This window comes from Narcine bancroftii, chromosome 8, assembly GCF_036971445.1.
Source record: "Narcine bancroftii isolate sNarBan1 chromosome 8, sNarBan1.hap1, whole genome shotgun sequence".
Lineage (NCBI taxonomy): Eukaryota > Metazoa > Chordata > Chondrichthyes > Torpediniformes > Narcinidae > Narcine > Narcine bancroftii.
In genome coordinates, this window is record NC_091476.1 from 85908566 (window position 1) to 85924801 (window position 16236).

At 45.8% G+C, this 16236-nt stretch overlaps 1 protein-coding gene across 2 annotated transcripts in view; it reads right to left on the reverse strand.

The window, feature by feature from the left end:
• The window catches only part of ets1 (v-ets avian erythroblastosis virus E26 oncogene homolog 1), a 132673-nt gene that overhangs the window by 82912 nt on the left and 33525 nt on the right, over positions 1 to 16236 (reverse strand). Inside the window, exon 1 of one of the 2 annotated variants that reach the window (XM_069894404.1) lies at positions 5501 to 6046. The exons of the other annotated variant lie outside the window; for it this stretch is intronic. Coding sequence (XP_069750505.1) covers positions 5501 to 5558 — 58 coding nt within the window. The 5' untranslated portion in view covers positions 5559 to 6046. Of the gene's footprint in view, positions 1 to 5500; positions 6047 to 16236 lie in introns of those variants that run through there. 2 annotated transcript variants of the gene reach the window in all.

Sequence of the window (16236 nt, forward strand, 5' to 3'; positions counted from 1 at the left end):
CATTTGAAGCATATCTGGTGTTTAGTTTCTCTCAACCCCATCCTTCTCCCCATCACCTCTGACACTCTTCCTAATCAAGAACCTATTAACCTCCACTTTAAATTTAAATTTTAAATTTACACATACAGGATGGTAACAGGCCCTTTCAGCCCACAAGCCCATGCCACCCAATGACACTCATGGTACATTTTGAAGGGTGGGAAGAAATCGGAGCACCTGGGAAAAACACGCAGATACAGGGAGAACATACAAACTCCTAATAGACAGTGCAGGATTTGAACCCAGGACCCAATCGCTAGCGCTGTAACAGCAATGCTTTAACCGCTATGCCAGCCATGCCACCCAATGACCCAATGACATGTGTTTGGATGCACCAGGTCATGCACATCCAAAGGAACTATTAACCATTGACCATGGTCAAGAAGAAGTCAGGCAAAGATAATCATTCTCCAGCGACACTCAGAATAATAATTGCAGATTAAATTTTGCATTTCTTTCACTGGTTCCAACTCTGATGGTTTATAGCAGTGGTTCTCAATCTTTTTCATTGCACTCACGTGCCACTTTAAGTATTCCCTATGCCAAGTGCTCTGTGATTAGTAAGGGATTGCTTAAGGTGGTAGGTGGGTGCAAAGAAAAAATTTGAAAACCAATGTTTTAATCGTCCCTAAATGGCTCATTAAGTGCACAATTTCAGAACTCCAAAGGAAATGGACCAATGACAATTTTTCTCAAAATATTTCAGTCACAATTGGGTCTAGAGCAGTGATTCTCAACCTTCCCTTCCCACTCATATCCCATCTTAAGCAACCTCTTGCTAATCACAGAGCACCGAAGGCCTCGGGATCACTTAAAGTGGTATTGAGTGGAAAGAAAAAGGTTGAGAACGGCAGGTTTATAGAGTTTCAAATGTTAGGTACAAGTGGGAAAGTCATTCAGAAGTTGTGGGTTCAGTGAGGGAGTGGTGAGAAGGACTGGCAGTTGCAAATAAAGGAAGGTTGATGAAGATGGAGGAATGAAGCAGAGATGCTAGAGACATGGAAGCAGAGGATCAGGCAGAGGGTCATGGGGGATGGAAGGTACATTCACACATGTTTTCGGATTTGGCAGTTTCAAAATTAGTTGCAAGTATCATCTGTGCAAAGGCAACTGTAATTCCCCCACCCATCTGGGCGATGCAGGCAGAGACTGAAGGAGCGCATCTTTGTCCATTTTGACCAATGATGCGGCCTTCTAGAAGACGAGAGAATGCCCACAAGCCAGTGGGCTAACCCTTTGTTCTATGCAACAAATTACACAGACCATATTGTTTGATGTGCTGCCTACCTGGCCTTGTACAAACCTGCCTGAACTCTTCAGTGTCCATTACCATCCTCTCTGCCGGTCACTATGCCTGACAGTTTTATATCTTCTGCTCATTTACTCATGCATCCACATCCAAATCACAAATGTGTTAGAAATTAAGCAGTGTTTCTTATCTCCATAACTTGGAAACTTCACTCAACGTGCCCCTTTGCTGTTCCTCGCTGCCAACTTTCTGTCCACGTTTCTACAGATCTTTATTCCAAGGTCTTTAATCCTGACCAGTTAATTATGTGGCACATTATCAAATTCCATTTGGAAGTCTATACATGCCACCTCAGCCCTAATGTCTCTGTTTACTTTATCAGGAAACTTTATCCTATCAGTTCGCTCCGATGAATGACCATTAGCATGAACTTTCAGGCCCGCTTCGTTCTCCAGAAACGCAGCCTGGTCTGTTGAGTGCTGCAGCTTTTACTCTTTTATTTCAGATTTAAAGCAACTGTAGTTTTTTTTTAAGCCTTGTGTCTTCACTTGGTCCATAATAGCAGCAGAGATGACCACTCCCCCCACCACCATCGACATGATCTACCGGGATTGTCTGACAAGGCCATGTAAAATCCACCCTCCGCACAGCTTCCAGCTTCTCCCATCGGGGGAACAGATACAGGAGGATCAGAGCCAGCACCACCAGGCTTCTTCCCACGGGCAGTGAGAATGCTGATCGACCAAAGGAACTGCTCCGACTAACCCTCCGAGACTCTCATATACATGAAACAGTATTTATTTACTTATTTGTATCTGTGAATACTTGTCCTGCATATACGTGTGTTATGTCTGGTTATGTGTCTGTGTGTTTTCGTGCCAATGACCAGAGAGCGCTGTTTCATTGGGTTGTACTTGGACAATCAGATGGCAATAAACTTGACTTGACTTCAGGGTTGTGAACTCTCACTGTGGAACAGCTAAGCCACACAGGCACTGAACATCCAACATGCTGAAAAATAGGAACAGGGAACTGGGTACGCATTCTGATCTCTCCTTTCTTGCAGACACTGCCTTGAACAACCAAACTTGCCTCTCGCGAATCAAGGAGGAACAAGAAGAAATCCCCTCATCCATCCCTTGATCTCCTTCCAGTATCATTCACTGAGTGAAACACAGAAGTTTGCAGACACTGTGATTGTAGGAAAAACACACTTTGGGGCTCAGGCCTGAATTGTTGGCAATATAGTCTCCTATGGACTCATTATATGCCCATGACCATGTGGCCAAGCATAATTCTAATGCTATCTACAAGTTTTCTGATGACACCACAGTTGTCAAACAGCAATGAGGAAGTATACAGGAGGGAGATAGATCAGCTCGTTGAATGGTGTGTTCAACATCAGCAAAACCAAAGACGTGATTGTGGACATCAGGAGGAAGTCGGGAAACACGACCCAGTCTTCATTGAGGGCTCAGTAGTGGAGAAAAGTCAAGAACTTCAAATTCCTGGGTGTCAATGTCTCCAAGGATCTGCCCTGAAGCCTCCATGTTGATGCAATCACAAAGAAAACTCACCAGCAGCTATACTTTGTGAGGTGTCTGACGAGATTCAGTATGTCATTAGAGACTCTCGTAAACTTCTACAGGTGTACCGTGGAGAGCCTTCTGGCTGTTTGCCTCACTGCCTGGTACGTGGGCGCTAACTCTCAGGACAAGAATAAACTCCAGAGGGTGGTTAACTCGGCCTGCGACATCACAGGCACCAGACTTCACTCCATCGAGGACATCTACATGAGGCGGTGTCTTTAAAAAAGCAGCCTCTATTCTCAAAGTCCCCCTTCACTCTGCTACCATCAGGGAAAAGGTACAGGAGCCTAAAGACGAGCACTCAGTGGCACAAGAACAGCTTCTTCCCCGGTGCCATCAGATTCCTGAATAATCAATAAACCAAAGAGACTGTCTTACTTTTCATACACTATTTTTTTATAGACGTAGTAAGATGGTTATATTATGAATGTTTACACTATGACACTGCCCCAAAACACTGAATTTCATGACTTTCTCATGACAATAAATTCTGTTTCTGAACGACCAGCTGAGTTTCTCCAGCATTTCAGCGTGTTTTTACATCATTCATGCTGATGTGGTTAAATAGAGCACTCTTGGATGACCCCGAACTGTTCATCAGTTCTTCCAAGCGCCGATCTTGCTAATTCGTCTGGTCCAGTGCCCCCCTCCCCTCCAGGCGTTCATTCGCGCCGAGCTCTGGAGCGATCTGCGTGTTCGTGGGCGAAGTTCACAAGGCGCTGGGGGTATCGGGCTGCACACACTTCCCAAGGGGCGAGCCTGTCGCCCCTCTCCCCGGCCCGCCAAGAGGAGTCCACGGCGGGAACGCCAGCATCGGCGAGGCGGCCACGGGTGGTTTGTCACGAATCGGTGGTGGGAGAAGGCTGATGCCAACCCCATTGTATGGTATGAGTCTATTGGAGATGCCTATTTAAAGCCCCGCTCGGATATGATGTCAGCCAGATCTGGAAGCAACAAGTCTGCTTCTGTGCCCTGCCCCCGATGTCGCTGCGAGCGCGGCCACTTCTGAAGAGCATCTTCCGACGCCTCTCTCAACCCCCAAGTCAGCGCCGGGAGGGGAGGGGATGGGGGGGGGGGGGGGATGCTTTGCAGAATTTCACGTGATGTGCAAAGCGCTCTACATAGTCACTGAGCTCCGAGACACTTCAAGAAGGGGGGTCGCAGGTCACACTCCCCTCACCCCCTAACTGGGTATCCCTTCGACAGGCTTGCTCCGCATCCACGGACGCGGCTCCTGGAGAGCCAGCCGAGCTGTGCGCTTGAGGCGCCACCTGAATGCAAGATCCATTGAAGCTCGTTATCGCTCAACGTCCATGCCTTTGAACTCCGACGATGCGGACACCAAACCCCCCCCCCCCACCGAATGGCCGGTTCGTTCCACGCACGTTGGGGATTAGCGCACAGGATGGGGCCCCGTAGCTTGACAATGTCCACCTGAGCATTCCAGCCCGACTATTAGTCAGTCCATCGTGACTTTGTCCAACTGCTGCCAACGTGGGACATAGACGGTCTCCCAAATCCCTCCCCATCCCCCTATTGTGATGGACAGAACAGAACCCAACCCCCACACTCAGGAATAAATCAGAGAGCGGCTGGGAGAGGTTAATGTCTCGCAGTAAAGTGCAGGCTGTAAGTAGAACAGAGCCCAGAGACGCTTCCACTCGATCCGTGATTTTAAGAGCTATTAAACATTCGCTGCAGAGTTTGGAGCCGAGCCAGAGCGGGTTTCCGAACTCCAGTCATGAAACGAACTGACAATGTCAGTCAGGCTGACTTCAGATCGCGGCACAATGTCCTCCCACTCCGCTTTCAGCTTCAGAGGGGGGGGGGGGGGGGGAGAGAGAGAGAGAGAGAGAGAGAGAGAGAGAGAGAGAGGGGAGGGGGGAGAGAGAGAGAGAGAGAGAGAGAGGGGGGGGGCATTGACAGTTCAGTGAGGGCATTTGCTGGTTCCGGATCCAATGGGTAGCGGAAGGTGCTGAGGACATCGCTCTCTCTCACACACCCACACAGACACATACACAGACATGCAAACACAGATATACACACACACATACATACTGACAGACATGCACACACAGATACACAGACATGCACACACAGATACATAGACATGCACACACAGATATACATACACACAGAGACAGACATGCAAACACAGATATATACACACACGCACATACAGACAGACATGCACACACAGATACACAGACATGCACACACACACAGACATACACACACAGAGACATGCACACACACACACACAGACAGACATGCAAACACAGATATATATACAAACACACACACACACAGACATGCACACACACATATACATACACACAGGCACATACGCACACATACCGAGACAGACCTCCATACCGACACACACACATAGCGACACCGACACGCACACACAGACGTCAAATCTTGATCAGCAAAATTACAGCAGAATCGGTTAGATCTTATCCAAACAAAATGTGAAGTATGTAGTTCGAGACGGAGATGACAAGCGGGCTGTCACAGCCCCATTTTAACGCGCCCCCCGGCCTCGCAGCCCGGACAGGGTGACAGCTCGCACTCGCTCCTGATCTCCCATCCACACAGAGGCAGCGCCGAGTCCACTCACCATCCACCTTCTCCGTCTTCACGATAGTCAGGGCTGGCTGGTCGACAGCTGCCTTCATCCTCCTCTTCTCGCTCCGAGAGCACAGCTGGCGGTGGCGGGGTGGAGGGGAGGAGGAGGGGGAGGGGGGGGGGGGAGATCGGGGATGCGCTGCAGGGCCGACGGGTTGGGGAGACGGGGTGCCGCTTCTTCGGCAGAGATGAAACCTCGCTGCTCGATGCTGAGCCGCTCACGGGCTTTCAGGCGTCGCTCCGAAACGGGGGGTGTTGGCTGAGTCCGACTCGCATGGGAGACCCAGCGCTTCGCCCACGGGCTGCGCCAACACTCCCAACTCGGGCTCAGTCTCCCAAAGTGGTTGTATTTTCACCCTGTCAAGCTCTCAGTCAGGACTCCCACGGCTCTCGCCTGATAATTAAATCTCCCCCCTTCTGTTGGAGACCAGGCGGATGTGACGCCAGGGCCAGTACTGCTTTTCTCTGACTTTCTCCCCCCTCTGTGTCTTCTTGGGGAAGTGTGTGCCTTTTAACAGATCACAATCGCTGTTTCCTCTCTTCCCATAACCTCCCGGACCTTGCGGCTCATGTGTTTACACTGAGATATAATGGACAAAAATGAGTGATTTGCAGCCTGGGACCTCTCTGCAATTTAAACCCCGCAGCTGGAAGCGCAGAGAAAGAACAACGCTCATCATCCAGCCACCGGTTCTCTCGAGAGCCCCCTTGCTGCACCACTCCCGCTTCCCCCCCCCCCCCCCCCCCACCCCACTGTTTACTTTCCCTCGGTTCTTCGACTCCTTCTTAAAACTGGGGCCCCAAGTTTGACCCAGCTTCAAAGCTGCCTGCTCGTTCTGATTTCAACCTCTGGGGAAGTGAGAGCGAGATGGCGGGGGCTGGTCTGCGTTTTCCCTATTCCAAGTTTGTTTTCCGCACAGAGTGGGTGGGGGGGGGGGGGGGTGGGGGGGAACTACAATGCACTACTGGTTGACCGACCCTGCTACGATAGGGACATTTAACAGACTCCTAAATAGGCACATGGGTGTAAGAAACACGGGGAGGTTATTATGGCCTGGGAGAGAGGGGTGAGATCAGCTCCCTTAAACTCACATACCTCTCTCAGTATTCCCTGTGCCAGAGGGATTGCTTAAAGAGGTGTGTGAGTGGGAAGGGAAGGTTGAGAATCACTGTTTTAATCGTCCCTCAGTGACTCATTAGGTGCCCGGTTTCAGAACTCCAAAGGAAATGGACCAATGACAATTTTTCTCAAGTAAGATGTTTCAGTAACCATTGGGTCAAGAGCAGTGATTCTCAACCTTCCCATCCCACTCACAGTCCACCTTAAGCATCCCTTACCAATCACAGAGCGCCAGGGATTACTTAAAGTGGACTGTGAGTTTGGGGTGGGGGGGGGTGGGGGGCAGTTTGAAAACTACTGGGTTAGATTGATTGTGAAGTAGGTTTATATGGTTCAGCACCACATAGTGGGCTGAAGGGCCTGTACTGTGCCGTCATGGTCTGTAAGTTTCACACAGACTGAGTGCCCTTCTGAAACATTCAGAGAAGCTGTTTCTTCCTCAGTGGTTGTAACATCATTGTTTGGCAGAGACAATACCGACAGCCCTAGTTCTTCATTCAACATTGGCTCGTGCCATTTGCATGAGCCTAAAATGTACAAGGAAGACAACTGTAATATCTAATTGGCAACATCCAACACTGTACTCCACTGTATTCGATCCTTTCCAAGGTGCAGCAACGTGGAGCTGCTCGCATGCACCAGGGCTGGGCAGGAGTTCCAGCACGACTTCAAATCACTCCTCCTCTCCACAAAAACGCTCAGCATTTCATTAGCCTCCATGATTATTTCCTGGGCCTGTCCGCAATATTTGAAGACTGACTGAAACTTAAGTCTCCTTGGGCCTCGTTTGCTGTACCATGTGGCAAGTATCTTCTTTCTATCCTTCACTTTTGTGTCCAAACTCAGGTAATTAGAGCTGATTAGGGAGCCTGGAAGTCAAGGGCAGTCATACATGATTGTAAATTTTAAGATCAGATCAGCAATAGCTTGAAACTGACCTATATTGGATCCCAGCATCCAATTTAAAAGTTCACATCCTTGCATCAACTCATCACTCTCAATCACTACAATCAATCATCAAACTCTTGCAGACCTTTGTGTGCCATTAAATGGGCCTCTTGATTTACTTTGTCTCACAATTCTTAAACTAAATAGGCCAATGGTCTCGGAGTTATCTTCTGGACCTTTAAAGGGTTTTCTATAAAATTTACATTTTAATCAAGATTTTAGTCATTCGCCCTCATATTTGCTGTTGATATGTTAAGTTGAATCTGTGCCTTCTTTTAGCTATAGGGCTGTCCTCTGTTCAGTGCACTTTGGGAATATTCACGTTGGGCTTCGGCAAGTGACAAATACCCATATTTCATCTGAATAAACCCCATCAATTCCTGGCTAACCCAGGCCCCAACAAGCCTGTAGGTAAGATCCTTCTGAGGCCCTTGATCAAAAATAGGTTACTCAGTATATTTGCAATGTGTGAGCTCATTACAGGATGTGAAACTAAGCAATAGTCTTCACATCTGACTGCAAAGATAGCATCTGGGCTTACTTAGAAAATTAAACTAGTTATCTCAGTTGACAGGGTGAAATGAGCAGCATGGTGCATGTGGTCCTTTGTCTGTTCCCTGGCCAACTTAGGAGTCGGCAGTGCTACTTTAACGCCAGGTTCTCTGAGATTCATCTCCCACTGTGAGAGTCCATTCACAAAAATACAGGCACTTCCCAGCATAAATCACTGGACATCAGTAAGGAAAAGATACCCTCAGTAGGATTCTCCCCTTTGTCCTCTCATAGTTATGGTCTGCAGTGAGGTTACCCAACTCAATCCACACTCTATGGCATTAAACTCTTCAGTCATGTTGGAAATCAGCTGTTATTCAAGCCTGTCTGGTAATATAGCACATTTCAGCACAGTACAGGCCCTTCAGCCCACAATGTTGTGCTAGCCTATGTAAACCTACTCTATAACAATCTAAATCCTTCCCTACTTCACACCCATAACCCCCTTTTTCTTACAACCACTTGAAGACAAGAGTCTTTAGAATGTGCGCGCCCGTGTGTGTAAATATATGAATGACACAAATCTCACCGTTAATACATTTCAACATTACGTGATGAAGTCTTTTTAGTGACAGCTTGGTGGTAGCAATTCATTCCCCAGTAATGTGACTTTATCTTTCTAATTCATGTCTATCACAGAACTGAAGTATTGCTCTCTGTTTGGGATGGCATATTTTACATGAGGTGTTAAGCAAAAGCCTCACCTACCCACTAGGAGGAATGGGAAAAGATACCTGGACACTGTCAAAGAAGGATGCCCTCAGTGTCCAGTCCAATACATATCCCTCTACCAACAACACTGACAGCAAAACAGAGTGTAGCACTGCTCATCTCCGTGCTGTTGAGGGGAGCTCACTTTTCACATATTGGTTGTTATGTTTTCTACTTTGAATGCTTTAAAAGTATTCAGTGAGTTCCAAAACCAAGTGATGCTATGCAGACACCAGAGAGAAAGGAGTGAGCCACTCCACCTCTCTCAGTGCAAATGCTCAGTAATGAGGCGGAACAACCGCAGCCAATTTGGAGTCTAGGTCAGGATCAGTGTCGATATAACAGGTTCAGCTGAAACCACAAAGTTAGCAGAAGCCAACTGACAGTTTCAAAAAGCTCACAAGGTGCTTTCAGCTGAAGAGTGTTCCTGATCATAGGCTTTTCTTGTGAAAATGACTGGTAACAGAGGCACTTATGAATTAACTTGGTAATATACAGAACATCACTTTAATTGGCTTAAAAAAGTGTTAAGAGCACAAAAGCACGAAGGGGAATTCCAAATGTTGATGACACACACTTAATCAAATCACTTCACAGATATGGCTAATACCTAAAATTTTAAAGAATGTTTGTTTTTTAATCATCCATCTAAGTTGTACAAATGTTGCCTCAATCATCATTGTTCAACATCCTTCTTCTTCTGTTCCTTCATCCAACTTACTTGGCTTCGTCCAACGTACCCCTAACTTGGCTTCGTCCAGCTTACCCTAACTTGGCTTCATCTTGACTTATTTCACTGAACAACTTGACCTGATTTACCTCTTCAGCTCCAGATTTCCCACTGAGAGTCACATCAATTCTACTGGGCACTGTCCATGCTGGAACTTCCACAATCTATTGTAACCTCGGTTGTTCCCCGGCACAATTCCCAAGCCCTACTACCTCACTGCATATTCACCTCTCATACCTTTCACTACTTTTTCAAGCTATTACTTTTTCCCTCAGTTCTCTTTCCCTCTTCTCTCTGCCCACTAATAATTTCACTGCCAACAATTTCTAACTTCCACATTCTACTTCATTACTCTTCCTCTAATTATCTAAGCACCAGACCATTCTCTCTTGTTACCCTTCCATTATGCTCTTTGCATTACACTTGACCCCTGATGTCCTTGCCTCACCATCGTTCCCGACGCAAGTGATTCTTGCTCTTCCATACTGAAGTTCCACAAAGTAGGAAGATCCACTAACAGAAGCTGAGAGACTGATTCTTTACCAATTGCTGCCCAATTACACCTACAATTGACCTCCAACCCCTGGTATATTTTGAACAGTGGGAAGAAACCGGAGCACTCAGAGGAAATCCACGCGGCACTGGGAGAACGTCCAAACTTCAAACAGACAGTGGTGGATTTGAACCAGGTGCAGTAATGGTGCTGTGCTAACCATGTTGCCCTCGAGGTTGCCAATTTGACATGCTTTGATATCCTAATAAGTGGCTTCCCTTATTCTGTTCCCCATAAACTTGAGACCACCAAAAACTCAAATGTCCAACTAATAACAACTCACTCCAGAATTCACAATGAGTCTGCCCTAACTAGTGGTTCAGAAACCTATTGATTTTCCTGTTCGCATTCTGGGTTTTATTCCCTTAATGGCATCATCTACTTCACTGGGTAACCTCCCACACCCCCACAGTAATCAAAGAACCGTATGCTCTTCCAACAAGTTTCTCTGATCCAGCCTCCAACTTAATTTTCCACTACTGAGGACCATGTCGTCAGCTGGTCCCAAGTTCTGGAATTCCCTCTCTACACCTCTTAGTCTTATCAAGATACCTTTAAAATCAATTGGCCAACTACTCCATTTATTTCTTCTGTGGTTTGGCATCAAATGTTATTTCAAATTCTTCCTTTCTTTTCCTACATGAAAGGCACTGTATAAATTTGGTTTTGGTTGTCGGCACATGCCAATCAATTCCCATCTTGGAACACATTGATGATCTGTCATCGATATCTGATGTAATTGTCCTAAATATGTCCACAGATACTGGATGACCTTATTGATCTCCGCTTGATCACTAATCGTGGACTGCTCCAACACCACAAATAGCCTGTCTGTACTATTGCAGGTCACTTTTTTGTTTGCACTGTGAATATTCATTATCCATCTATCTTTTGTATTCATTGTCATTTTAATTCAATTAAGTGTACCAGTTACAGACTGTTTTTCACAAGCACCTGTTCGACTGCAGCTTGTACAAATTTTGGTGCATATGTGCATTATGCAATGTGTATAATCATAAACTCCTCACTATTTTATCATCTCTCTGCGGATGAATTAATAAACAGAGGATCACTGCTGAGCTCCAAAGTTTGTAACCAATGATTGTTTATAAATGAACAGACCGCTGGAAAGCAGCAGTCACGGGTAGGTATCTTCAGTCAGCATTCCTGACCTGACATGTTAACTGCCCATTTCTCATGATGGATGCTGTTTTACCCCTTGGGTCCTCAAGATTCCAGCATCTACTGTTTTGGGGTTTTTTTACTTCCTCTTGTGTTCATTCCTGGAAAACTTTCCAAGATTTCCATTGTGATCTTCTCCAACTTAATTTCTCAATAATATTCAACAAATTCTTTTCCTGTCTCAGCAACCTTTACTTTCACAAGAAATGAAGAGCTCATATATGGTTTTTAAAGAGTGCAGGCCATATAATGGCACAAACAAGGAATTTTGCCTCTACACAGGCTGTCTGCAAAGGAACGTGCAGGAATTTGCAGTCAATTCCTGCCCCGCAATTTATCCTGCAGGACCCCTACGATCTTTTGGAGGAAGCCTGCAGTGTAAATCGTACAGGAAAAAATTTGTTGATGGTCATCCTCTCGACCCCACGTGCAACACGCCCCCCCCTCCTCCCCAGGACTGTTCCACTCAGGTACTTGCAGTCTTTAAAAAAGCGCCCAGTGTGAATGCCTGCACGGACAGTAATTATGTTGATTTTTTCTGTGATTTCCCCCTAAAAACAATAATAGACCTGCACCTTAAGCCATTGTAGTTACCAGTATCTGCCTCTTCCTTCTCTTTGTCTAACCTTCAGAGCATATTAAGCTTCTCTCCAGTTCTCGCTCAATACTGGTCTCCTTTTTTAGTGACTTACTTTTTCACTGGTGATTTCTGTGAGATCATAGTTCCATTCCCATGAAGTAAAAACACAAAAATGTAAATTTAATTTAATTTCCGATTTTGTGAATGGTTCTCTCTCCATGGCTACAGCATCCATCAAATATTCTGTAGCTGCTCTCAGTGCAGAAGACAGGAGGAAATGAAGGGGTGAACGAATTGTGACTGGAACGAAGGGTAAACGATTGGGTTCCCTTTTGTTGGTGACTGGCAATGTTCCTGAATGGGACCTCTGTTACCATTTAAAAGCAGCAGTAACTGCTGGAAATTTGAGCTTGTGACCTTAATCAAGCTTGGTGTATGTAGACTTACCGATCACCAATAGCCCATTCTCACAAGACCTGGGACCAAATTGGACATAAATTAGGAAGTGAAAAGAAATGGTATTTTGTCTAAATTATTATTTATGAGATCATCTTAGTTGAATTTCAATAGATTCCATTTTTTAAAGAAACGATACTTATTTTTATTTGTAGATATGTAGCACAGAAACAGGCCCTTCTGGCCCACACCACCCTTTACCCCCACATCATGACCAGTTAACATACAAACCCTGAGGAAACCAGAGCAGCTAAAGGAAATACGCTCCGACACAGGGAGAATGTACAAACTCCTCAAAAGCAGCAGCAGATTTATCTTAATTTATTTCAATGTTAATCACTTTTCATTGTCTCTGAATACTTATGAATAAAGTCACTTCCAGATTTTATGGCTGGATTGCTGGCAGCCGCCACTTGCCAAGTCTCTAAGTTTGCACGAGCATTTTTTGGTAGCAGGGTCTCTTCGCTGCCTTTCGTATCTGGACCAGCGAGACGAATGTGGATGGACAGAGTGAGTAACTCCAGATTATGGCATTGAACCATTGAGTGAGTGTATTTGGGAAATTGAAGAAATAAAACAGGGCAAAGTCCCCTGACCTGAAAATTGGGATGAATAGTTCTGGGTGACCTCATTAAGACATGCAAAACACTTCCACCGGCAAAATGTTTATTGTCATCAGTGTAATCTTGGCTTCAGAGGTTTTCTTGATGCTCCGTGGATTGGGAGAATAGCCTGACTTTGGAATCCTTCCGTGTTTTGAAATGATCCTCAACCCAAACTTGGTAAGAATTATGTGTTCACTCATTATATCCACTGCAGTGCACCATTTTTAATTTTTTTTTTAATTTAGACATACATCATGTTAAGAGGCCATTTTGACCTATGAATCCGTGTCGCCCAATTTACATCCAATTAACCTACACCCCTGGGGAAAACCCACGCAGACGCAGGAAGAACATTCAAACTCCTTACAGTCAACACGGGATTCGCACCCAGATCGCTGGCGCTGTAACAGCGTTGCGCTAACTGCTACGCCAACCATGCTGCCCACTGATGATCTTCCAGTAGGAAGTCACAGCTCAGACTCAAACACTTCAAGACAGATGAGATACGGGAGAAAATGCCTCTTTAAATGCAAAACATTTACTAATTGGTGAATATTTTCTTCAATGTGCAGGCTCGATGGAGTAAAAATACGTACGTTAGCAACAACACCTTTATTTCTAATCTCAAAAAAAATCTCAATTGCTCTTGCGTGACATTTTCCATTCCCCAAACCAGCCACACTGTGGCTTCTCTGGGTGAGATTAAGTACAGTAAAGCTTGTGATTGTTTGCACATTGTACTGGTTCTCAACAGGTGATCTGGGGCAGTGTATACCCAGTCCATAACTCCAAAAGCCCACATTCTTCTAATAAGTGTTTTAAAAATGTGCAGTTTGTGTTACCACAGGAGCAGGGTTTTGACAAGGCAAGTGAAGAGTTTATTGGAGAGATTTGTGGAACATCTCACCAAGCCAATGCTACACATCTAGATGATGTGATGTACAGATACCTCAGCACATAGAGGTAAACAAGAACATCTGCAGATGCTGGGATCAAGTGCAATACACCAAAGTGCTGGAGAAACTCAGCAAGTTTATGGAGAATCCATAAAAGGTCAAAGGCAGGCAACATTTCAGGCCTGGGTACTTCATCAGGAATGTAGAAAAGCAGGTAGCCATCTCAATTAAAAAGGTGGGGGGAGGAAGGAAGGAGAAGGGGGAACACACACCAACAGGTAAGAGGTTACAGATGGGACAGTAGAAAAAAAGAAGCTGAGAAGTGGTAGGGGGGAGAAGGTACCTCCAATGGGAGAAGAAAGGGAAATGGGCGGGGAGTTGAAGGAAAGGAGATGGGGGTTAATAGGTCAATATTGATGGCATCTAGTTGGAGAGTACCAAATCAGAATAAAAAGTTTTGTTCCTCCAATTTTCTGATCTCGGTTTAACGGCGCATGGGGCCAGGGACAGATATATCTGTGTGTCAATGGTGTGTGTAATTAAAACAGTTGGCCACTGGGAGATCCCTGCTGTTGAACTGGACAGAGTCAAAATGATCAATGAAATGATCTCCTGGTCTGTCCAGTTTCTGCTACGGGACCACCGGTTGCAGGAGATGGCTCCTACAGATTCACAAGTGAGGTGTTGCTTTTCTTTGATGGATTGGTGCTGAGGGAGGAGCTGTGGGACAAGTGGATAATTTTTTGCAGTTACAGGAGAGGTACAAGGAAGTGATTGGTGGGAAAGGATAAGCAATGGAGGCAGAGGAATTGAGAGGAAAGAATAGAATCCTCACAGGTGAGAAGACATGTAATAAAGATAACTGGGGAGATGGCAGGTTTATAAAAGATGTTTGTAGATAATTTGTCTCCCGAGATAGAGACGGGGAGAATGAGTACAGGGAAAGAGTTATGAGAGATGGACCAAATGAATTTAATGTATTTAACTTTTAATTTTAGAGATACAACCTATGAATCCACACTGCTCAATGTGACCAATCAACCTACAATCCTCGCCCATCTTTGGAATGTGGGAGGAAACCAGAGGAGTGCCCACAAGAAGCCCACGCTGACACAGGGAGAACTCCTGACAGACAGCGCCGGATTCAAACCCAGGTTCCTGGCGCTGTTGTGCCAATTACAATGCTAATCATGAATTTGAAGTCAGGGTGGAAGTTGACAACAAAAGGATAACGTTGACGAGCTAATCTGAGGTGCAAGAGGCAGCACCAATGTAGCGGAGGATCATTTGAGGAGTCTTGCCTGGGTAGGCTTGCAGCATGGACTGCTCAACCTAGTCCGGTTAGTACCCCAGTTACGTGGCAGTTAGAAAGGATCTGACCTGATCAACCCCGTCAGAATCTAATGGGGTCCCTGACCTACCTCAGTGATAGTCAGGGAACCCAGTTAAACTTACCTAGGTCACGCCAGCAGGCAATTTGAAAACAAAAATGGCCGACCCACTTATTCCAGTGACGTCAGCGCTTGCGTGCGCGACCACGCAGCTAGCATCTGAATATCCGGCAATAGCTCTGGTGAGTACATGACGCGTCATTGCAGGGGCAGCATATCCCTTAAATCGCCTGGTTGGTGATTTAATGGGTCGATCCCCCTGCAATTTAATAGGTGCTTCCAGCATCTTTGCTCCAGTGATCATACCCGGGTCCCAAGAGGACTGCCCAGGTGACAACTGGGACCCACATGGGTATCCATGACTTGACTTGGAGAAAGTGGGATAATGCAAAGGACATTACTGAGGGTTGTTCATGTTCTGTCAGGCGGGTGAGGGTGGTGGTGGAGGAGGGAGTTCTGTTATTGAGGGAGAGGCAGAGAGCCTTGAGACCTTCTTTAAGGGGGATGGAAATGTATATGGACTGACCGAGCATGGTGAAAATGAGGTGGTCCAGTGGAAGTTGTTGAAGTGATGGAGGGCGTGTGAACTATCCCGGATGTACGATGCCCACCCACCAAGGACTGTTTTGATTCTGAGTTTGAAGGCGGTATTTTTAAAGAAAGGGGTAATAAGCCATCAAATTATCCTGTCCATGAGATCATTTCATTTCTGACAATCCTCAGTCAGTAGGAATACCAATTCCTGAAGAAACACACACGTTGATCTGAGAAACACGAAAACAGCAGATGTTGAAATCTTGAGTGAACAAAGAGAAGCTGGAGGGGATTCAGTGGGACAGCCAGTGTCCATGGAATTGTTTCCAGTCTTATCATGATGACATTACATCCCCAGCAATCACTTGGATGAGCCTGCCCTACTCTTGGGTGGATAATGAGTCTTTCAGAGAAACCTAGCTGCCCTAGTCATCTCTCAATGAGCATTGATTAATTGGTCATTTGTCCCA